The sequence below is a fragment of the Carassius gibelio genome, chromosome B9 (assembly GCF_023724105.1).
Source record: "Carassius gibelio isolate Cgi1373 ecotype wild population from Czech Republic chromosome B9, carGib1.2-hapl.c, whole genome shotgun sequence".
NCBI lineage: Eukaryota > Metazoa > Chordata > Actinopteri > Cypriniformes > Cyprinidae > Carassius > Carassius gibelio.
The window spans coordinates 27,283,121-27,308,120 of record NC_068404.1 but is presented as its reverse complement, the minus strand read 5'-3'; the positions used below and the strand labels follow the sequence as shown (position 1 = coordinate 27,308,120).

The following is a 25,000-nucleotide window of genomic DNA, read 5'->3' as shown; positions in this document are numbered from 1 at the left end:
AGTAAGAGAGACCTACAAGCCACAAAAAAGAGGAGGAAGAAAACTCCTCGCGAAAACCAGCTCTATAAATCTCCCTGACAAGCATTCACCGGACCTAACCTGCTAAACTCACAAGGTAATAAAACAAGCAGGATTCTTACAGCTCCCTTATCAGAGTAAATACAAACAGTCCTTAAAGGTAAATGAGTAATGGATGGTAAAGTTCAAGAGTGGCCGGTACAATGCACTACAAGGGGAAATGTGATCTTCAAATAAGTCACACCACAGACTTGTAGTCTTGTACTTGTAGTCAACTGCTAGACACCACAAAAGATGAGAGTCACAAGAGCATTCATTCACTATAAAAGCATACTAACTATCAATCAGAAGACAGAAGGCATGTAGTAGATTGTGTACAACAGTTTTCCAGGACGGGTTTAAACATGTTGATTATTAAGAGGCCTTAGAAATTTGCATATAAAACAGGAAATGGTTAACTGTAATGTAACTTAACCTGGGAAGCCTGGGTTCCTCACTAGTAATTGTGATTGTGAGATGGTGCATGTGCACTCAATAAATATTGTGACCTGACTAAAGACGGAACGAGATTCACTGACTCAAGGACGGGAACATGAAGACCAGTGAATGAACCTTGAACTGCTCTTCCACAGCTGCAGCGCTATCAGAAACGTTCCCTCCATCCATCATCCATCCAGTTTATCTCGTTCGTATCAATTCTTACATTTCATCTTTTCCATTTCTGATGCATTTACAAGTAAATATATGTGATTTTCACTGTACATTTGAAAAACAAAGCGGTCATTCTCTATACAAGCTTAAAATATTAAATATAAAATTCCAGTAAAGTTCACCAAAAATGGCATTCAACTTGCACAATTCATGAATAGTTGGTCAATGTACAAAATTATTAACAAAAGTTAACGTTTTTACTTTTTAGATTTACAATCTCCCTAATTTACCTAGAACTAACCGCCTTAAATTAAAATTAAAGAAAGAAATAATTAAACACAATTGGATCTCATTTGAAAGACTAGAATTGACGGATGGATGGATGGATGGACGGATAGATAGATAGATAGATAGATAGATAGATAGATAGATAGATAGATAGATAGATAGATAGATAGATAGATAGATAGATAGATAGATAGATAGATAACTACACTGTTGAACATCATGTCATTCATTTTCACTGAGAGTTTGCTATTAGCGCAACATAAGTGACAGCAACCTTTGGAAATGCGACGGAGTTAAGCAGAGTTCAGCTTTATGCAAATGAGCTGCAATGTCATGCACACAGTGTGTCAAGAGAGTGTTTCAAAGGCAGCATGACAAGTTAAAAATAATTCAGCTTTTAAAAATGCATTTGAAAGTCACCGAGTAAAATGTCCTTGTCCAGCCGTCCCAACTCAAACCAAACCAACTAGACCCGTCAACATGCCACTGCAGCCAGTAACAAAAATTAAACTGAAATGTTGAAAAGTCTTTAAATACTCAAGTGCAATCTCTTTTAGTCATGGTGCGTAAAATGTGCACGTATAGTACATTTGTCATGGTTAAATGAATAGTTTATCCAAAAATAAAAATGGGGATTAGTTTAGTTAGAGGATTACTTGTGGATTATTGTGATGTTTTTATCAGCTGTTTGGACTCTCATTCTGACGGCACCCATTCACTGCAGAGGATCCACTGCTGAGCAAGTGATGCGATGCTACATTTCTCCAAACATTCTCCTATGAACAAAACAAACTTATTTACATCTGGGATGTAATTGTATTTTTTTGCTCAACTATTCCTTTAACGGACTCTGAATTGCACAGCAACGTCTTGACAACAAAACATAAACCCTTAGGTGGTTGAAATTTTGAGGAGTTAAAGTGTAAACCCTTTTATGCATGCTAGAAGCACGTTTACATACAAATACCACTCACAAGCAATATACTTGGCAAGCAACTGCCTTCCACAATCATGCATATGAAGACTTTCAGACAGTCGCTCACAGCATGTTAAAAAAACCTCCAGCATTGTGCTTGACCTTTCCTCAGCTCTCGCACTAATGTCATTTTATCACCGTGGCTTTTCCAAGAGCACTTCCAGACAAGTTTTTTCCACAAGCTGTCAGATTTGCAGTATTTTGGCCAGCACACTACAGTCAGGCCATTGTTTCGCTCATCTCAGTTGGGTATGAGGCTGTCCGACTGAGTGCTGAGAGTACGTCTTTTGGCAGCGGATAGGGTGATGACAACAGCGATGAGGAGATCAGTGACATTTACAGGTGTAAAGAAGAATGCTGCTCTATATTCATATGCAAAAAGAAAAGATTGTGTTCATATAAAACAAGCTATTGCCTGCAATGAACTGGATCTACTTCCAAAAGTGATTTTCCAGGGAATGTTGCTACACTGACATTATGATAGATGGCGAAATCTTTTGACATAAATGCAACTTAATAGTTTTGGATATGAATGGGTTTCTTTTTTACTAGCATCAGTGTTTTGAAATCAATCAAAAACCAAGTATGAATAGTTGAAAGAATTAGCAGGGGACAAAACCAGTCAAAAGTTTGCACACACCTGCTCATTTCTTCATTATGACTCGTTTCCTCATATTACAACAAGAGTAAAGTTGTCAAAACTATGAAGTGCTCAATATGGGAAAATGCTATCTTCTCCCCCGATAGCTCAGTTTGGCCAGACGGCCAGCTCTAGGAAGGGTTCTGGTCGTCCCAAACATCTTCTGTTTAAGGATTATGGAGTCCACTGTGCTCTTAGGAACCTTAAGTGCAGCAGAAATTCTTTTGTAACGTTGGCCAGATCTGTGCCTTGCCACAGTTCTGTCTCTGAGCTCTTCAGGCCGTTCCTTTGACTTCATGATACTCATTTGCTCTGACATGCGCTGTGAGCTGTGAGGTCTTATATAGACCGGTGTGTGGCTTTCCTAATCAAGTCCAATCAGTATAATCAAACACAGTTGGACTCAAATGAAGGTGTAGAACCATCTCAAAGATGATCAGAAGAAATGGACAGCACCAGAGTTAAATATATGAGTGTCACAGGGTCTGAATACTTAAGATAAGACCATGCGATATTTCAGTTTTTCTCTTTTAATAAATCTGCAACATTGTAAACAATTCTGTGTTTTTCTGTCAATATGGGGTTCTGTGTGTACATTAATGAGGAAAATAAATAACAAATTATTTTAGCAAATGGCCACAATATAACAAAGAATGAAAAAAAATTAAGGGGGTTTGAATACTTTCCGTACTCATTGTATATATATATATATATATATATATATATATATATATATATATATATATACACACACATACACACACACACAAACACATATGATGGACCATAATATTATTAACACTACTATTTTACATACCAATTATATCACAAACTGTATATATATATATATATATATATATATATATATAAATCTATAAATACATTAATTACATATTATATAATATTAAAAAAAATGGTAACACTTTAGTATAGGGTCCAATTAACACTGATAACTAGTTGCTTATTAGCATGTCTATTATCAACATATTGGCTGTTTATTAGTGCTCATAAAGTACATATAATGCATGACATCCATAATCCAACCCAATACCCTAAACACTACCTTATAAACTATTAATGAGCAGCAAATAAGGAGTTAATTGATGCAAAAGTCATAGTTAATATTGAGTGAGCTAATGGTTAGTTAATAGTGAGAATTGGACCCTAAAATAAAGTGTAACCAAAAAATCATTTAGTTTTAATTCAAATAATTTTTATAATATAATATAATATAATATAATATAATATAATATAATATAATATAATATAATATAATATAATATAATATAATATAATATAATATAATATAATATAATATAATATAATATAATATAATATAATATAATATAAACGTTTCACTGGAAGTGTTCACCTAGTTATACACAACAGGAAATAATGACTGATGGTCAGATGACTAACCGAGACTTTGTTTAGTTTTTTCTCCTTCACAAAAATGAAAATAAAGGCAGAAAAGAGACAAAACATTGCTGTAACTGCAGTCTGAAGGCAAACAACTGAGAAAATACAGTTTGTTATTGTTCAACGCTGTCAAACGCTTCTAAAATCTGTCCCATAACCAATTAATGCAATGTTTCTGTAAAAAATTAAATTAAATTAAGCAACACAAAAAAGTTTGTACCCTTTTCGGCAGGCAGAGAGGCGTGATAGCAGGCAGCGTGACTCTTCTGGCGTGGAAATTCATACTGAATCCGTACACCTTCAGATCGCAGTGACGTTTGTTGTAAATAAACAGCTGTAGCGGTGAAGTTAGTGAACGTTAATGTCTGCTCTTTTAAGTCTACGATAAGACTCTGGAGTCTGCCTTCCGTCGAGGGACGACGTCCGTGTGTGCCTCGACGCGAGATCTGTCCTTCTTTAGACTCATCCTTCTCTGGCCTTGGGAACTCGATCAGTGGTTTTTTTTTTCCCTGCAGAAAAAGCTCCCTATTCTAATAAAAACTCCTGATAAAATAGCCACATAAAGGAGTATAGTTAAAACATCAGGGAGGTCTGGGAAAAAACTAACGTTATCTCACTGCAAAACCGACTTCCCTCGAAAAGGGAACGATGTGACCTTCACTGTACACCGTCTCCCATTAAAGAGCTGAGGACAGCAAAAACTATTTTTGGCTTTGCAAGCATTAAGAGTTATTTGGTCACATTACAACCCTAGTGTTATAGGGTTAACCGAGGCCTTCAGGGTACGACGCTTTTAGATCGCAGAAATCCCCCGCTGAGAGCACGCATTGATTCACGCTCCTAATCGGACCCCAAACACAACTTCTTTCATATGAATATCCTCATCAGGACATGGAAAGAGGTTTTTCTTCTTTCTGAGAACTAAATAGTAACAAACTGATTTCATGATGCAGGTCAAAATGAGATTCAGGCTCAAAGTCCAACAAATAAATAAATAATGGGGTTCTAATTTAAAATGCAACTAAGTTAGACAGTAAGAAAATAAATAAATAACGAGAATCAAATTAAAACAAAAGATGTCGGTCTCTTGATTGAATCCATTTTCGTTTAACCGACAGCTTTGAAAAGCTTAAGGTGAGCCAAAGGCCATCAGGGAAACTAATATTGGTGCATATAACTGCAAACGTTTCAGAAATCACCTCAACTTTCCAGTGCAGAAAGGTCTGATTTGTCATGCATTGACTTCCAGTCTCACATGAAGTTATGCACGGCAGCTTCTATCTGATATCTGACTGTGTAACACTTCGAGATTTGTGTAGGCAGAAAGGATCTCATTGTGAAGGGAGCAGATTGCTGTCAAGAACCCAAAACTCGCTGCTGGAGAAGGAAAGAGGGAGGTGTTACAGAGGAGTCTCAGATTACACCAGCGTGCAAGACTGGAAACACTGGAAAACTGGAGCGCTCATGAGGCCTGTGCTTTATGAACTGAACTTACATTGACAGTCCGGCTGAAACCGATTTGCAATTAACCCATATATTTGTTATTAACCAATACATGGCCAGTATGATAATTTACACACTATTTTGCAAAGAAAGGAAATTAAAACACACAGACAAACAATGTGTATGTTTAAAATTGGCCCAGATACAAAAACTATAAATAAAATAAAAATTAAATTAAATTAAATTAAATTAAATTAAATTAAATTAAATTAAATTAAATTAAATTAAATTAAATTAAATTAAATTAAATTAAATTAAATTAAATTAAATTTGAGCACAAACATGAAAAATATATATATTTAAATAAAATAAAACAAAACAAAACGAAATATAAGTACAAACAGGGACCTTACAAAAAAAAAAAAATTTGAAAAAAAAATTAAATAAATAAATATAACTGAAAAAAAAAGGAGAAAATGCCTCTCCTGTCTTTTGTTTGTGACATACATATAATCAAACTTTGCAGTAGACAGGTTGCGTGACATGCCCTCATGCTCAAATAATATGTACAAAACTACAGAAAAACAACAGCAATAATATCCGGGTTCACTTGCAGTGAAAATAAACATGGTTTGTTCCAATCACAATGGGTTTTGTGTGCTGAATTAATGGCTGCCAAGATATAATAGTCGACAATGTGTTTCATTATTGTTTAGAAAGCCTCTATTAGTAATATAATTTTACAGTAGTACTGAAAAATAATTGCTGTATTTGTATAAAAATATTATATAACAGATTTTTTTTATTTTTATTGCAGATACAGAGGTACAGGAAAAGAAATACTGCTCTTCAAACGAGCTCATAAGCACAACAGTTTCATGTGGGCTGAAGTGACAGGTGCTTTGATGGATTATTTCTGCTGTTTAATGCGCTTCAGAGGAGATTTCAACAGTGTGCAACTTACTTTAAATGGTTATCTTCTTATCTCTAAACGTCTGAAGTTCAGAGTATTTTCATTTTGTAAAAAGGCTCATACTAACAGGCAACAAGTTCTCAAAGTATCCACTTCTTTTCTCATAAACGGTTGCAAAATCACACTTTTTTTAAATAAACGGCAATAATGAAAGAAAAAATCAACAACAGACTAAATATCAACATAGTAATTAGCTGAATTATGAAACCATTGAACTCCACTTGCAATTTAAAAATGGTCTGTTTTCCTTTTCGGCCCGTGTCATGTTAATACATTTGCATTATTGTGCATATGCATTTTGCAGTAATAAAAAAAAAGATTTTTGTGCTATTAGCCTACTGTGCTGAGTCGCTGCTTGATGTCCAATGCGAAATCTGAGTCCTGAAGCAAAACCATTTGAGAAGCAGTGATGTAATCTCACACCATCCCCCATAAACACACACACACACACCCCTATACCCAAATAAACACACATATTCTTATACCATCCCCCAACACACACACACACACACTCTGTTCTCTAATCCCGCTCTCACTTATCGAGCACAATCTGCAGTCAGACTCTGTTCATTCAGCATGTCCACACAAGCTCCACATGCTGTTAAGATCAGAGCAGAATTCCATCGTCCTCTCATCCGAACTGACCTGAGAGAGCGAGAGGCTCGCCGTCTTTATCAGCAGTGGGCAATGGTAGCACAGACAGACAGGCGCTACAACTTATCACAGAAATGGAGAAAAAAAAAAAATTTGAAATGAGTGAAGCAACTGATAACATAGTCTCTTGGATTCTCAAAACACTGACCGACACAGACACAGCAGCCTTGACCGTCCCTGAGAGCCAAACAACAGAGCCGCGAGCTACAGCTGCTGACACACACATCTACATACATATATCGTTTTGAAATGCCTATTTATTTATTTTTATTATTTTTTTCATTTATTCATTATTCATTTATTATTGTTATTAATATAATAAATATAGTTCATTTAAATAATTTCAAATTGCTTCATAGTATCATATATATAATTTGTTAAAAAACATTAAAGAAAAAGCATTTCAAGAAACTTTCAACAATTTAAGTATTAACTATCACTTTTTATCAATTTAACGCATCCTCTCTGAATAAAAGTATTAATTCCTTTCAAATAAAAAATAAATAAAAATACAAACTTTACATTTGTTAACAGTAGTTAGCTTGTTGTTACAAAAGATCTATTTTGAATGATTTCTGAAGATCATGTGACACTGATGAATGCAGTAATGATGCTGAAAATTCAGCTTTTCTCACGGAAATAAATTGTATTTTAAAGTAAAGCAAAAAGAAGTGTAAAAATGTCATATTATATCTGTTTAACAGTATTTTCGATCAAATTAATGCAGTATTGATGAGCATAAGCCTTCCTTAAAAAATCTTACTGATTTCAAGTAAGATTACCCCCCCCCCAAAAAAAAGAAAAAAACCTATAAGCACACTAAACTAACATTTCAACCACTGCAGAAAATTGTGTCACCCTCAATAAGCAATATTACTGGAGCTTCAATTTCACAACAATATACTATAATATACACTATACTATAAAACTACAACATTAATTACAAGTTAATTTACAGTAACTACAAGTTATTTTTTTGGTATTTAATATCTGTTTAATGAATGGTTATATTAGTGCATACTGTTGTATGCGTTGTCCATATTTGTACAAAAAAAAGCATGTTTTTGCAGTGATGCTTTCCATAACAAACCCCACTGATATCAGAAAAAGCTAAATGTGGGGCAGATTCCAGCTGAGATTCTGAAGGCCTTGTTCTGGATTGAGTTTTGGGATCAAGTATCACTGCTCCAGACATATGTAGAGCAGGCCGGCGAGCCGGAGCGGGACACAGATAGCCCCTCTGCAGCAGACATACTCTATGAGTCATGAGCCTAAAGCCAACAGCAGCACGTCTGCAGGCCATGTGTCTGTCTGCCGACAATCCACAGACTCTCTAGACATGTCTTTTTCTCCTCTTTCAGGGATCCTGTTTCCATCCCTCTCTTTTTAAAGATGGCTAGAGTTGCTGTGGAGTTCTATGTAAAAGGGAAAACCATTGATTGTGGTTCGCAAAGCTCATTTAGTTCTTCTTGCATCAGCTGAGCCCTAAATAGTCACATTTATTATCAAAATAAATAAATAAATACAACTCTTCTGCAAAGTGATATAGTTCATTAGTATAGTTGTAGATTGATTAGGTTTCCGAAAGTTGCAACTTAATCAGATTATATTTTATTTATATATTTTTGAAACATTTTAATGTCCCTACTCTCACTTTTAATCCATCAACTAAATGCATGCTCTTAGTAATGAAGTAATGTCTTAATGTAATCACTGCACCTCACTGACAGAAGTTTTGGGTAATTGGTTCATAAAATCCTTCTTTAAAAAGAATGTTTTAACCAGATGTTTGCTCAGTCAGTCATGAATGAGTCTCACTATGTGTAATTAAACACAAGCTTTTTCTCACTGCGGACATTGTTTTCTTCAAGCTGGAGTAAAATGTCTCATTTACATGTGAACGTTCCTCTTCTAGATGTGCGATGTGAGAAAAGGGGAAGTACAGAGCTGGAACATGCCAGGCCGGGAAGACACATCACCGTCTGTTTGAGTTTAAAGCGCATGAAAGGAGAGCTGGGAATTCGCAAATCTTGGGAAGATAAATTTAGCCGACTCAGCAAATACTGCAAGGCCAGCAGTGGTGCGGAGAATGAGGGCGCGATAGCATTTATGGCTAATAATACCTTGTCCGTTGCCTTGAAATATAGCAGCATGTTCCAAGTCAGTGTCGGGGGAAGCAAGTAACCCAGCGGTCCTTGAACTGTAATGGGTAGTGTTGGGTTGTGCTGAATGAAGCTGTAATTTGCTCAGCCACGGTTCAGGCTTACATTATTGCTATAAGTTGATACACGCCTGCATGCCTTCTTAACTATTATAGTGATAAAGAGAGATGAGAGACGAGACGCTGAGATAAAACTTCTGATGGACAGATTGGCTGCGGTCTATAATTTATTTGTGTTTAACTTGATGCATTAAAATAATTTAAACTATAACTGAAATTAAAAATTACAAAAATTACTAAAGCTTTAAAAATAAACTGAAAATGTTTACAAAACATTTAAGTTAAAAGTATGTGAAAGTGATTTTGTGGCACATAAGTCTGATGCAATGAATTTAGGTAAAGGGGTGCAGAGCCAGTGGTGGTTTTGTAGGCAAACATCAATGCCTTGAATTTTATGTGAGCAGCTATTGGTAGCCAGTGCAAATTGATGAAAAGAGGTGTGATGTGCATTTTTTCATCTCATTAAAAAATTATCTTGCTGCCGCGTTCTGGATTTATTGTAAAGGTTTGATAGAACTGGCTGGAAGACCTGCCAGGAGAGCATTGCAAAAGTCCAGCCTGGACAGAGCAAGAGCTTGAGAAGTGAAGCAAAAAAAAAAAAAAAAAAAACCCAATAAAAAACATTTATATAAATGAAAACTATAAACAAAATATATATTTGAATTATTTACTAATATATATTGTTTTCTGAGTCAGTGTTGCAAGGATGAAGTTGCCGATCCTGACTCGCCACCTCATTAGACGCGCTTTTAGAGAGAAATGCATCTTTACGGATTATGGCTGTAATGGAAATTTTTGCGTTTTTGCTTTTCTTTTTATTAAGTATAATTTTATAGCTTTCTATATATCTGTGAGGCATGTATTCGCTGAGTTTTGGTCCATTTTTGTAAAGAGTGCCTGTTCAAGATGAGGCGGCAGAAAGTGCATCATGTTTGATTTCTTTATATTATAAAAGCTCAGCATTTTGTTAATATTGTGAGTCCACACAAATAAAAGTAGACCCTTTACAGCTACAAAGGATTTATTACTTTTAACTTTTTGAGTAAAAAAAGCTATCACTCTCCACACAAAATATTGGATATAGCACACATTTATCTAGGGTAACGTTTAAACAATGTTATATGCTTGAACTGATTTATATCTATAGATTTTTTTATATATCTATAGAAGTCTTGATGTTTGAGAAGACTAAACTGATCAAACATACAGTATGCTCACTGTCTGCCGCTGGCCGCTTGGATCTTACTACAAAAAACAAAAACATATATTAAACAAACAAAAAAATGGCCAAATATTTTTCTAAATTAAATTAATACAAAATGTTTTACTAAATATAATCACTTTGCCATTACATGGAAAATTTAACTATTTTAATAGCTGGAACAGTAGTATAAGCTATTTTGGGAGAATGGGAAAAAAAGACAGACTCAGATTGGACTCGGGCTGATAACAACTCTCTGATTCAGTGGTCTGGTGAGAACGAATCTCCGGTTAACAACACTCTGATTCAGTGATCTGGTGAGAACGAATCTCCGGTTAACAACACTCTGATTCAGTGATCTGGTCAGAACGAATCTCCGGTTAACAACACTCTGATTCAGTGATCTGGTGAGAACGAATCTCCGGTTAACAACTCTCTGATTCAGCGATCTGGTGAGAACGAATCTCCGGTTAACAACACTCTGATTCAGCGATCTGGTCAGAACGAATCTCCGGTTAACAACTCTCTGATTCAGTGATCTGGTGAGAACGAATCTCCGGTTAACAACTCTCTGATTCAGTGATCTGGTCAGAACGAATCTCCGGTTAACAACACTCTGATTCAGTGATCTGGTGAGAACGAATCTCCGGTTAACAACTCTCTGATTCAGTGATCTGGTGAGAACGAATCTCCGGTTAACAACACTCTGATTCAGTGATCTGGTGAGAACGAATCTCCGGTTAACAACACTCTGATTCAGTGATCTGGTGAGAACGAATCTCCGGTTAACAACTCTATGATTCAGTGATCTGATGAGAGTGAATCCCCAGTTAACAACTCTCTGATTCAGTTATCTGGTGAGAATGAATCTCCGGTTAACAACTCTCTGATTCAGTGATCTGATGAGAGTGAATCTCTGTTTATCAACTCTCTGATTCAGTGATCTGATGAGAGTGAATCTCTGTTTATCAACTCTCTGATTCAGTGATCTGATGAGAGCGAATCTCTGGTTAACAACTCTCTGATTCAGTGATCTGATGAGAGCGAATCTCTGGTTAACAACTCTCTGATTCAGTGATCTGATGAGAGTGAATCTCTGTTTATCAACTCTCTGATTCAGTGATCTGATGAGAGCGAATCTCTGGTTAACAACACTCTGAATCAGTGATCTGATGAGAGCGAATCTCCAGTTAACAACTCTCTGATTCAGTGATCTGGGGAGAGTGAATCTCCAGTTAACACACTCTGATTCAGTGAGGAATAAAGGGTGAGTAAATTATGAAATTTACTGACCCTCTCATGCTTTAAGTACATGCTTTTCTATTCACAGGCTCTTTTCAAGACGTTCTCAATTCTGTGTGAAACAGAAAACCGTCATGCAGTGCAAGGCCTATCAGACCACTCTCATTCATTGTGGGGTATAAAAACAGTTTCAGTGCATATGGATCTACTCGAGTGTGAAAACGGATCAGGGCTGGTGTCTGGGAGAGGTTAGAGAGGCTGACGGACCCAGAGGGCTCTGAAACAGCACTTCTAACTCTGTGAGCCTTTGTCATGTAAATGTACCATGACACTGCAAGCACAGAAGTGCTTTCTCACGACTAAAATAGCTTTTAAAGACCACATAAAAAAATCTGTGCCAATAGCCAGGGCCACTGGGCTCAGCTGGTAATATAAAAAGCATGGGACAAGGCTTGGTTTTACATCAGCAAGATGAGTTTGTGGTAAGACGCTTTTCTTGCAGAGTGGCAACATACCATGTGTTTTAAAGTGAAGTCTTTGTGGGTTTGATATCAGTAAAATGCTGCCCTCTTGATGCCAATGACAGCCACACATAGCGACTGTCATGTATTTGTTTCATGAAAGTTATATCCCAAATCTCTTGAAAATCTCAGGTGGTCTCAGTTACGTTTAGGTTATATTGATGCATCACTTTGCCTTTCATCTAAAATCCCTTCGGAGGAATAAAAGAAGACATATATTGACAAACAATGATAAATTACATTATGGATGTGTAAAAAAAAATATTTTCAAAATGAATAGTTGGTGTGTTGTCTGAAAGACCCTCAGATACTGTTTTGACAAACAAAGTAAAAAAATGGCTTATAATAATGGTAAGATGCTCAAAAAAATTAAATAAAAGAGAGAAGCAACAAAGCAGTCAAAGATGAATTTCAATAATATCTATCTATCTATCTATCTATCTATCTATCTATCTATCTATCTATATCTATCTATCTATCTATCTATCTATCTATCTATCTATCTATCTATCTATCTATCTATCTATCTATCTATCTATCTATCAGGGGCATGTCCTCAGAGGAAATGCAAATAATCATTCCAAATAATGCCAAATAACCATGAAATCGCACACATGATTGATGCTTCACAAGCAACAAAGGAAAGAAAGAAAATCTCTCAAAATTACTTTCAGTGTCTCCAAATCTAAAAACCAATACTCCAACACAGACAAGAGGAGTCATTAGCATTGTGGGGTGAAGGGGCGGCTGGGACAATGATGCAACACTTTACTCAGGCTCTCCACATCTATTCATCTGGGCTGGGGGCAGGGCAGGGCGATGATGTCATTGCTTTCTGCATGCTGACCGTGTGACTCAGACGTGCTGTCAGACAAACAGCTGTGGTCACTAACATTCTCCTTTTGTCCCGCTTGGAGCAACGTCTCAAAAAGACCTGTCAATCAAAACACCCCGGGACACAGACCTGCGCAGGAACTGACCCTTCGCTAAGCCCCGCCCCTTTGATTACTAATGACAAGACAAGTTTTTACTGAAGCAAATTCATTTAAATCTTCTTGGAAATTATTCTTTTGACATTGCAAAACATTACATCCAACATTTTTCTTTAAAGAAGCTATTAGACGGTACACAGTAACATGGCCAGAAAGCGTAGAGACCACAGCAGGAATTTCTCAACATTTCTTTAAAGATTTTAAATAGTAAATGTATTATGATTTTGAGTAGCATATTTGATACTTTAACAGCTTATATGTATGATATAGTGAGAATATGAAGCTCATATTCAAGGCTCATATTCAGAGGCCAAACTGAGCAAAAAGTATATAATTTTACAATTATACTAAAAAAAGGCCTTTTACTTGCTAAAAGAGTTTAAACTCTCAATCAGATGACAGAAGGCATGTAGTAGATTGTGTGCGACAGATATGCGAGTATCAAATATGATACATTCATTAAAGAGTTAAATACAAAAAAAAAACCTCATATGAAAAGATTGACCAATAAAAGAATCAATACAATTAATAAAAGAACAAAAGGCAACAGGTGCCAAGGTACGATTGGCTCAGTAAGATTGGCTCAGTAAAAGGCGGTGCTTAGCAAAGGGTCAATTACACCAACAAGAGCTCAGGAGGTCACCGAAGAGGCGTTTCGCTGTCACAGCTGAAGCTTAAGTATTCCCTGCTCTCCTAAATCATCCAAAACAAAAGCAAATCCCCCATAATCCCATCAGCGCACTCAAACAATGACAGGCCAGGCACAGGAGAATTGCAATCAGAGGCTGATGCAGTGAAGTGCAGCCAGAGGCATGTATAAGAAAGAATCAGGCAACAAGACCTGGACTGTATCTTGAGAGGACACTTCACTCCCCAAAAAGAGGAGTTCGGCACAATCAAGCTCTTTACATGATGTTCTAGGGAACAAAACATATTCTGATAAGCTGCAATATCTGTGAATTGCACAATTAAAAAAAAACAGTTACATTAAAAAATTAAATAAAAATTAATTAAAACAATAATACATTTTTTCTTTTATATTAATTTAATATTAATTATGAATAAATTATATGAATATGAATAAACATGAAAATAAACAAGTTTAAGAAATAAATACATTTATTATATATAATTGTATATGAATTAAACATTTTTTTTATTCAAATAAACAATGTTGTGGAGTAGCTAGCTACAAGTAGTGACGCTACTAGCATAACAAAAATTTTCAGTAGCTTTACAGTAACTTTTAAAACAGTGTAGCTTTTCCTGTAGCTAACTACTTTTTCCAGGAAGTAGCAGTGTCGCGTGACCAAACGCTGACGAGTCACGAGCCTGTAATGCATTGAAGAGGCGCAACGTCTTCTTGTGACGAGATCACAAACTAAATTTGATCATAACTATCATCTGTTCCTATATCACGTGTCGCGCGGCTTTACAGTCTTTCCACCGGCAAGAGATCATCTGATGAAATTGCAAAAGATGTACAGGAGAGTATATTTCACATGAATCAACTCTAATTTACGCAAAACAAAGATTGAAATGCGGCCTACATCAAAGACTTAAAGCACATACAGGAGGTAAATAATAGTCTTATTAAACTGATTTTTTTTTCTTTGTGGCGGGATTCATGCAAAGTGCAGTGTTCACACGCAGCTGATGATTGACGTCTCCACTCACAATCAGTAAACACTGCATGTGCTGTGAGTTTAACCTGCTTATTTTATGACTTCTTCATATCTAGTTTAAGTATTGGTGTTACGTTTGTAGCAATATACTAATATAATTAAAATAACTATTTAACTATACAGTATTTTATTATTGTGTGTATCAAATACTTTACAAAATCAAATGATTGGGTCACTTTTTGTCAATGAAATGCCTTTGAAAAGTATCAAGCAATCAACCTGAATTCACCATACTCTTTGAAATCATGATTGCAATACAGTGTGTCGTTTTAAACCCAAAATCTTTTACTTAAAACTTTATTATATTTTACTTATAACGTCATTATAATTCCTTGTTAATAATTATTTAGTCATTTGTAATGTTAATTGTACAAAAAAGGAATAATGAAAGAAATTGAAAGTAGTTTCAATGTACTACTTCTGTAGTGCAATGTAGCTACTTTTTCAAAAGGGTAGCTTGAATGTAGTTTAACTACTTTAATTTACAAGTAGCTTGTAGCTGGTCAAGCTACAGTTTCAGAGTAGCTTCCCTAACACTGCACAGAAATAAATAAACTGAACTGTGTTTTGATCACAGGCTTTGCTAAATTGTCAAATTTGACCACCAGCAAACTAATGTTGCCAAATCTTGGCCTGCTTTACGATAAATGGTCTGTAATTTCAGCCTGCGGAGGAGTGAGCAAGCCTTTCTGACATGCAAACACACAGAATCTGATGGTAATTAGTGCCATTGTCCATCTCTGGACCATCTTTTATGACCGACACAGTCTGGGTCATCGTCTATGTTCTCCATACTGCAGAAACTAGCACAGTAAGAAGTTTTGGTGACACTTCCACCCCATCCCCACTCTGATTTCCCTCCATTTCGCTCATATACTGCGGCCGTAATTGCTAGCCTCAGATATAATACGAGAGGGATCATTACTGCCAGTCTCAAATATAATGAAGGCCCCATAATGGCAAACTGCAAAGCCACATTATGACGGCATATTTCAATATGCTGTAATTTGCAGATTTTGCTGCAGGTCAAAGCTGTTCCGGATGGCCGTTCATAACATATATTTGTCATAAAATAAGATCCACAGGGGTCTTGGTTTTCCCAAATCAGCAATGTAAGCAAATTGCATTGGCCATATAAGTTCTGGAGCAAACTCGCTGTGAGGATGCATCTCATTTATGGCTCTTAGCTTTCATTACACAAAATGCACCAAAATAATCTCATACAAAAAAATTTAAGCTCTTCACAGTTAGTGCTAAAATAGAAAGAAGACATTATAAAAACTTTTGACGCATAAGTGATATCTCAACATTTACATTAATTTACATTTCCAATCTTCCTGAAATTAGTAACTATCATTTCAACAAAATTTGTCAACTTTTAAATCCATTATCCATAATGCAAGAAATTAAATACTCAAAAAAAAAAAAAAAAAAAAAAAAAATATATATATATATATATATATATATATATATATATATATATATATATATATATATATATATATATATATATATATATATATATTACACTGTTTTTTTTTACTAAACACTAAGAATGATATAATGTTAGGCTACTTTTCCAATCTGAAACACTTTGATTCACTGAAATGAATAAAACTCACCAACTATAAGGTTGCATCCAAATACTTCCTTAATACAAAGTAGGCAAAAAACAACAACTGAAAAGAGTAGTATGTACAAATTCATAGTATTCATAAAACAGAAGAAAAAGAAGGCACAATATTCATTGTTTATAAGACAAGTCAAGTCTGTTTTATTGTCATTTCTTCCACATGTACAGCACATGCATACAGAGAAACTGAAATTGCATCACTCTCAGACCCTTGATGCATACAGATAACAGTAAAGCATAAAAATACAGATAGATATAGATTAAATATAAAATACAACTATACAAATAAGGGCATGTTAAAAAAAAATATATATATATATAAATTAAAAATAAAATACAGTTAAAAAAGCAGCACAAGGCACATGGTAGATATAGTGCAAACCAGTGAAGTAAACAAACAGTGCAGATAAAATGATTGTAGTGTAAATTAGCTTATTTAGACTGATTTAAAGAGACAAAAAGCTCAGAGAGCAGTTCTTTATTTAAACTGACTGAAGAGGTAGTTGAATGAGCTAGTGAGCAGACAAGTGCTACACAAAGTGACGGGTGCAGGTCAGAGTTTGTTAGTGGGAGTGGGGGGAGGGGAAGGACCTGGGAGTGGGAGCGAGGGTGGTTTTACTGTCGCCAGTAGAACCCAGAATACTCAGTAAATTAATCTAAATGTAACTCATTTTAGATAAAGTCTAAATGTAACTCATTCTAGATCTTTTAAGCTACATGCACCAAATTCGGCACAGATCTTCAGCCTATTCTGACTCTGTACATTTTTTTTTAATTGAACAGACATAAGCGTTTTTCTCTAGAAAATGATCAGATATCTCTAAAATCCCATTGACTTTTACTGAAAAATTATGATTGTAATTAATACAAAAGTTTTAAAGCTACATCCACCAAACTTAATGGGATAGTTCTCCCAAAAATAAAAATGTTGATGTTTATCTGTTTACCCCCAGGGCATCCAAGATGTAGGTGATTTTGTTTCTTCAGCAGAACACAAACAGAGATTTTTAAAACAAACTGTTGTGGTCTGTTAGTCATATAATGCAAGTGGATGGGAATCACGACTAAAACATACAATATAACAAACCAAAAAAATATATTTACACAAACAAAGCCAATTTAAACCATGCGCCTCGTGACGATACATTGATGTGTAAAGACATAAAATGATCGGTCTGTGCAAGAACAATATTCATATATATATTAGAGGTCGAGAGCGGTATACAGTGCGAGAGTGGCCTCTAGTGGCTGAAATCACTGACAGCACATGCTGTTTGTTCAGACACTTGACTCTGCACGCTGAACAGAGTGATCTACAAAAGAAAATCCTGCTGAGCCTCAGAGTGCCATTCAAATAGTTTTCCTTTAAATTACATTATATTTGTCCCAAATCATTGTAAATGTACATAATAAATTGTGTATTGAGCATTTCCATCAAACGTTTGTATTTCTGTGGCTCTGATAAAGTCTGTATGCTTCATTTATAGAGCTATAATATAGATCACTCTTTTTGATCGCCTCCGTTTTTTAAATACTGAACATCAAAATTCTCTTTGCCTCATTGTTCATTCTTGAAGTAAACATCTGTCCATTTGGTGAATGATTAAACTGTTTTAGACCACTGCTCTAGTTGAACGAGACGTGTCCATAGTGTGTGTGATAGAGGTGAGTTCTGCTAGACTCAGCGCTGCTCTTTCATTTTCAATAGATAGTCACTTGAGTGTTCAATAACAGAAGCAGTTCAAGTGTGATAGTATACATTGTGTTGGTATAATTCTAGGGTTCTTTGTTTTCCCGCGATGCAGAAAACGCGACCGAAATCGCGGAATCCATTCATAAAAACAGAATTCACAGTTTATTTCAGAATTCGCTGTGATTTCAGCATCTGCCATCTCACTAAATGAGGAAGAAAACACATGAAGAACATATCGAGAACTGCTCTTCATGAGCATCTGGCCGTTTGATTTGAGCAAAAGCATCATATCAAATACCAGAACACCGTCAAAATAAAAGTCCGGTTTTGAAGTCTATTGTTTAGTAGAACGTACATAGCCTACTACTATAACTTATCCATCCATCTGTCCATCCATCCATCCATCCATCCATCCATCCATCTATCCATCCATCCACTCAGTTCATCCATCCATGTATCCATCCATCCATTCATCATCCATCTATCCATTCATTCATCCATCAATTCATCCATCCATCCATCCATCTGTCCATTCATTTATACATTTATTTATCCATTCATTTGTCAATTCTTCCATCCATCCAACCATCCATTCATCTGTCCATTCAACTGTTCATCCATTCTTCCGTCCTCATAAAACCAATTAAACTACAGTATTATGTTTTTAAACCTATTTTAGGCACAATTCTGTCAGGCTGACAAATTAAAGTCTGTCAGTATACATCAAGTGCATTCCTTCTCTAATTATAAGTGCTGTTAAAAATGTCTATGTTGTCCTTTGCCAGGATTTTCCCTGGTACTGGATTCGAAACTACATCCAAAAATGGACAAATTCAGAAAGCTGACACAGCGATTTCATTCCCCATCCCAGTTCATTTCCATTTCAGCTAAACTGGTTCAACATCTCTGTGCTCCAGCGTACGTCATTAACACTCTGGGGAGGTTAACATATTCTGCCTGTTTATCAGTCTGCATCTGTTTGTATGCTGTATTTTTAGCGTTGGTCTTTACTAGTGGACGTACACTGAAATATTACCTCCATTTAAGTGTTTGTACTTTAGTTACTGACTGGGAATGAAACTAAGATGTTGGAGCAATGAAATGAGAAAGTGATGAAAGTTTGTGTTGGCTTCTGGATTTTTTAACCAAATGAGAACAAGACCATGGACAATCAATCAGTCAACCAACCAACTGTTTAACCAATCAATGCACTCATACAAAAACATATGCTTCCATATGATACACTATGACTTTGTTCCACAGCCAAGATGCCTATGTAGGCAGCATTTTAAAACATTATAGACACAAAAGCTGTTGGAGCCTTTTAAGAATCATCCTTTAGCCAACTGCATCTATTCTCCAAACTGAAACCATTTCCATAATGAACCCTATATAGGCTGCAGACAGCGAGGCAGCTCTTCTGAACAGCAGTGGCTTGAGTAAATCATGCGTGGCTCACCTGAGTCGCACTGCTTTTGGTCCAGGGTAACAGACACTCAGACACTAGAGAGACAGAGGACGGCAGCAGCTCTGGGAAGGGATTTGGGACGTGTCCCATTTGTGTTTCGTCCAGTGTTCTACTTCTTCTGAGGAGAGAAAAATCAATGATGAGAAACACGAATCAAAATAATGGTAGACTGTAGCACTGTTCAGAGAGTCTGAAGGATTGGAGGAGTGTTTTTGAACCAATCGTCTGAGCCAGAAATATCACGTCTTCCAAAAGAAAGAAAGAAAGAAAGTAATCGGGTTACTGGTTAATAAAAACCCCAACAAAATTGTGTTCTCATAGGTGTAGTTACAGTTTTCATTTTAGTTAAAGTTTTCTCAAAACATCATTTTGTTGTGCTTTTGTCAAGTTGTATTTATTTATATAAATGTCTATAAAGTTTAAAGTTTTTATTTTAGTTTTATTTAGTTTTAGTTATTTTAGTACCTGTGCTATATCAGGCAAAAGTTAAGATACTACTACAATTTTATTAATAGTTTGATTTGGATTTTATTCAAGATTTTCTGTCTTCATTTAGATTTTAGTTAGTGTTAGCATTTTTGCTGCATTTCTGTATTCATTTTTATTTCAGTTTTAGTTGAAGTAAATCAAGTTAAACTAAATTAGAATAAGGAATGTTGCCTGGGCAACTAGCTGATGTTTTGAAGTTTTTTACATTTTATTTCATATCAGTTAACATTTATTTCAATGTTTTTTTATTATTATTGTTGTTTTAATTTTAGTTTTGGTTAATTACAATAACCCTGCTTTGACTGAGAAATGAGAACCTATAGCACCTATAGCAATTTCATTGAATTAAAATAATTGTACGTTTTACGCACGTTTTACGCACGTTAATGTTTATTTCAAGTAAATGTTTTTATGGTTTTAGTTTTAGTTAATGATAATAACCCTGGCTGAGATCACAAAGTACAGTACGTCTGCGAAACTCAAATTTGCCTCGTCAGGGACGACTAGCACCATCAAAATAGCACTTATCATGTATGTGAGATGCGAATGACATTTCGTAAACCAGACGTTCTGCATTCTCAGCGCAGCAGACAGCAGCTGTGCGAGGCAGTGGTTGATGTCATATGATGACAGACCGGATGACTGAAGTTCTGTCTCCCAGGCAACAGCCAGTCTTCAGCCAGAGATGACTTCATCTGCAGTACCTGAACGATCCCGGAGGAGCGGCGGTCTGATGCTGTGTGATCATGTGCTTATTTATAATCCGTTTAGAGAGTTCTGTTGATGGGTAAATCTCAGCAAAACGCACAGGTCATATTTCAACTGCATTATTTGCTTAAAGAAAATGAAGCTTGCATGTAGGAGCACTGAGAAATGTTGGATTATTTTCATCCTATAACCCAAGAAAATATTTTTCAACTGTATAATGTGAGAACAAACAATGCTAAATGATTTCAATTGAAAATTATTTATATACATAACTTTAGTAATTATTGTACTACCTTTTAAATAAAGAAATTGATATCATGGACATAAATCAATGTGTATAAACAGTAACATGCATGGGCAGCAAACTCATTTGGTCTGTCTGTGTGAGTTTTGCTGTATCTCAGCTGGCACACCCAACTAAGAGGATGAATAGATACTCGAGAAGACTGGAGAGAGAGAGAGAGAGAGAGAGAGAGAGAGAGAGAGAGAGAGAGAGAGAGAGAGAGAGAGAGAGAGAGAGAGAGAGAGAGAGAGACAGAGAGAGACAGAGAGAGAGACAGAGAGCGAGTCTGCTTTTATTTACCGGAATCTAACATGTATATGTTTTAGTATGATTTTTTTTTTTTTTTTTTAAGGAACTATTAAACAAGGATGCATTAAATTGATCAAAAGCAACAGTAAAGACATTTATGTTATTAAAAACTATTTATATTTCAAATAAATGCTGTTCTTTCGAACTTAACATTCATTAGAGAATTTTGAAGGAAAATGGTTTCCACCAAAATGTGAAGCAGCACAACTGTTTTCAACACTGATAATAAAGAAATGTTTCTTGGTCATCAAATCAGTATATTAGAATGATTTCTGAAGGATCATGGGACACTGAAGACTGGAGTAATCATGCTGAAAATTTGCAACACATAATTTTTTTAAATTATTTATATATTATAAATATTAAATAATTGTAAAATATTTTTCAAATATAAAAAAATATATTTTAAATTGTAATTATATTTCACAATATTATTTTACTGTATTTTTGATCAAATAAATGCAGACTTCGTAAACAGTTTTTTTCAAATGCATGAACAATTTTACATATGAAATCAATAAAACATTTTACATAAGCAAAAATAACTTCAAAGAGAATCACCATAGCAATTAAACTAGAGTGCTGCATTAGCAAATCACTATGGCTTAAAAAAACATACAGATGCACAGAAATAGAAAGAAATAAAAATAGAAAAAAAAACAAAACAAAAAAAACATCTTCTCTAACAAGTATTTAACGTATGTGTATATGAGCTGTGTACAGTTTTTGTGTGTGGCCGGGTGACCAGGTTTACTTAGAGCAGTCCCAGTTTCACGAGGTGTGTCCTAGTTAAACCAGGAATTGTCCCGACAGTGCTCTTAAAAATGTCCTGTTTCAACTGACTTGCCCAGCAAGAACACTGAAATACATTCAACTTAAAGGCACAGAGTAAATCATGATCTTTCATTTTAAAATGAACTATTTCTTTACCTACATCTTTGTTGTTATTTACACTGCAGGCGCATCAAATCAATTATTTTTTCACGCAGCGGTCAAGTGCACTTTCGGACAGCTGGAAAGTAAATAATGCAGTACAAAGTGTTTTTTGTTTGTTTGTTTGCACTGTATTTATGTCTATAGACTTCAATTACAATGCATAGCTTTAAAGACGGTTTCTCAAAATGTGTGTATGGCTCATTTGCATAATTAAATATAACATTTCAGAAACCTTGTATTACACAAAATGTTTGCAATTCTTAATGTAATCAACCAACTAAGGGACTAGGTTAAAGTTATTAGTTTAATGTTTTACCCTATTCACCTAGAGCATCTTCACTTTAAAAAAAGATATCTGCAAATGAAAATACGGTCAGCCTAATCTAATTTAATTCACTTGTTTTTGTGTCTACATATGAGCGAGCTCAGTTGTTTGTTGGTTACGGCACAAATAAACACTTAAGAGGCCTCCTTGGAGGGCCGCATTCGAGCCGTGCCATCATGATCTCACAGCTACCGTATCACAAACACGTGGAAGACGTGACATAAAGTCCCAGCGCAGAGGGACTCGCGATTCCTCCCCAGAGTTGGAAAGTAACAGGTGCTTGATTTGATTCCAGTTTGGTTGCGCTCAATCAGTCTGTTTACAGGTACAAAGTCTACAGTGTTTTCACATAGACATTGCAGAGAGCACAAAGGCTGCTCTATTGCTTGTCTGATCGCATGCGTTAACGATTAACCGCTGGGAAACGAGGTACGGTATCGGTGTAGGGAATCGTATAGTTGTTTATTATACAGTGTGTAAACACAGTGGACATTTGCATGCACAAAAATGAGTTGCATTAGAAAAACTGTGTCCTACCTATTTCCCTTGAAGTGTGTGGAGACCGCAGCATTGGGTGGCTGCAAGGGCGAGCGCAATGGGATCAAGGCCGACCCGACGACGTTCCCACTGCCTTTCGTTCCCCGAAATATGGCCGATTTCTCCCCGAGGCTGCGCGTCTCATCCAGGGAGTCATTCATAGCACTCATGGAGCCAGGTTACATCCAGCAGCTCATCTGGAGCACAAGACAGGACAGACACCATCAGGACAGGCCCGGAAAAGAGTGTATTTGTGTGTGAAATCAACGCGCTCCTGCCGCTGCTACAAAAACACACACGCACATGCACAAACGCATGCACACACACTCCGCCTGTGCTGCCCCTGCATGGCAGGCTGTCCCAGCCTGGGAAGTAGATCCCTCCTTCCAAAACATGATCCGCAATAAAGTTATTTTTAACTCTATGACTCCTGAATGAGCTTAGCTCACTCTTGCACACACACACACACGACCCGGTCTCAAAAACTCTTGATTCTATTTCCCTCGCAGACTTGCTTAGACAGACAAAAGGTTTCTTGGTTATTGGTATGCAATGTAGCTTTGCTAATGAGAGCTGGAGGTCAGCCAGACAGTAAAACCTACTGTTCCTTTGTCATGGACTTTCCTCTTCTGCCCTGCACCCACAGCTGCTCTGAAGCCATGCATGGAGGTTGACCTCCTCAGATAAGATGCAGCATGTGTGTTTGGGACTTATGAAAAGAACTGATAACAAGAGCACTTAATTAGAAAAAAGAATTACTTTCTTGCAATTCTGAGAAATTTTTTTAGATATAAACTCTTATATCACTTATTGTGAGTTTTCCATTTTATCTCACAATTTTGACTTTTTTTATTTTTCATATTACGTTCAAATAATGTTAGATACTATTTCTATTTATTTGTAATTTGCACCTCAGCATGCAAATAGCTGAGTTGTTCTCCGTCTCATTATTTCACTCCAATCTACATCACATGGAAAACAACCAAAATTGAAAACATAATCTTTTGTGTTCTGCAAAGGAAAGTAGGTCATACAGGTTTAGAATGACATGAAGGTGAGTTAATGAAGACTTCAGCATCCTAATTAACTTTAGACCAGACTCAGTAGAAAAACCATGTTGGTTGACCAACACCAAAGCAGCATAAACTTGCATGATCATTTCTTGTTAGTGTTAACAACACCGGAGACCAGACAACATTGGAAGATGAAAAAAACAACCCCCCAAAAAACACAACATTTAGAGTGAAATTGATGCTTTTCCGATCATGAATGTGAATTCGACAAGAATTGGCACCACAGGAAGTCGAATTGGAAATAAATTGCAATTCAGTGCAAATTAAAGATACATTTGAGAAATAAAGTGTTCTTCAACATAAAATCCTTATAAATGTATATTTTGTTCACAAAATGAATCAATTTATTAAATATACGTGAGAATAAATACATTTAAATTAAAGTAAATCCCTTCATGTAGAGATGCATGATATTGGATTTTTACCAATATCCAATATGCCGTTAATTTTCAACTCATTTTTGACGATAGCCGATGTGGATTCGATATATAATTATTTTACATTTTGGTTAGTTTTTAACAGGAACTTATCTGTTACAATTAAATAAACAATAATAAAGTTATTTTATAACGACAGTACATTGAAGATTTGAAAATAACTATAAATAAACTATATTAATCAC

The 25,000-nt window shown here is 35.7% G+C and overlaps 1 protein-coding gene across 3 annotated transcripts in view; it reads right to left on the bottom strand.

Moving 5' to 3' along the window:
- The window catches only part of LOC127965365 (growth factor receptor-bound protein 14), a 42,800-nt gene extending 19,325 nt beyond the window's left edge, over positions 1–23,475 (bottom strand). The window contains exons 1-2 of one of the 3 annotated variants that reach the window (XM_052566159.1): positions 23,306–23,475; positions 19,710–19,836 (exon numbers count right to left, since the gene is read on the bottom strand). In XM_052566159.1, the coding sequence (XP_052422119.1) occupies positions 19,710–19,836; positions 23,306–23,475 (297 nt within the window). Of the gene's footprint in view, positions 1–4,212; positions 4,634–19,709; positions 19,837–23,305 lie in introns of those variants that run through there. The other 2 variants (XM_052566160.1, XM_052566163.1) reach the window with 2 other exon arrangements.
- Positions 23,476–25,000: the final 1,525 nt, after the last annotated feature.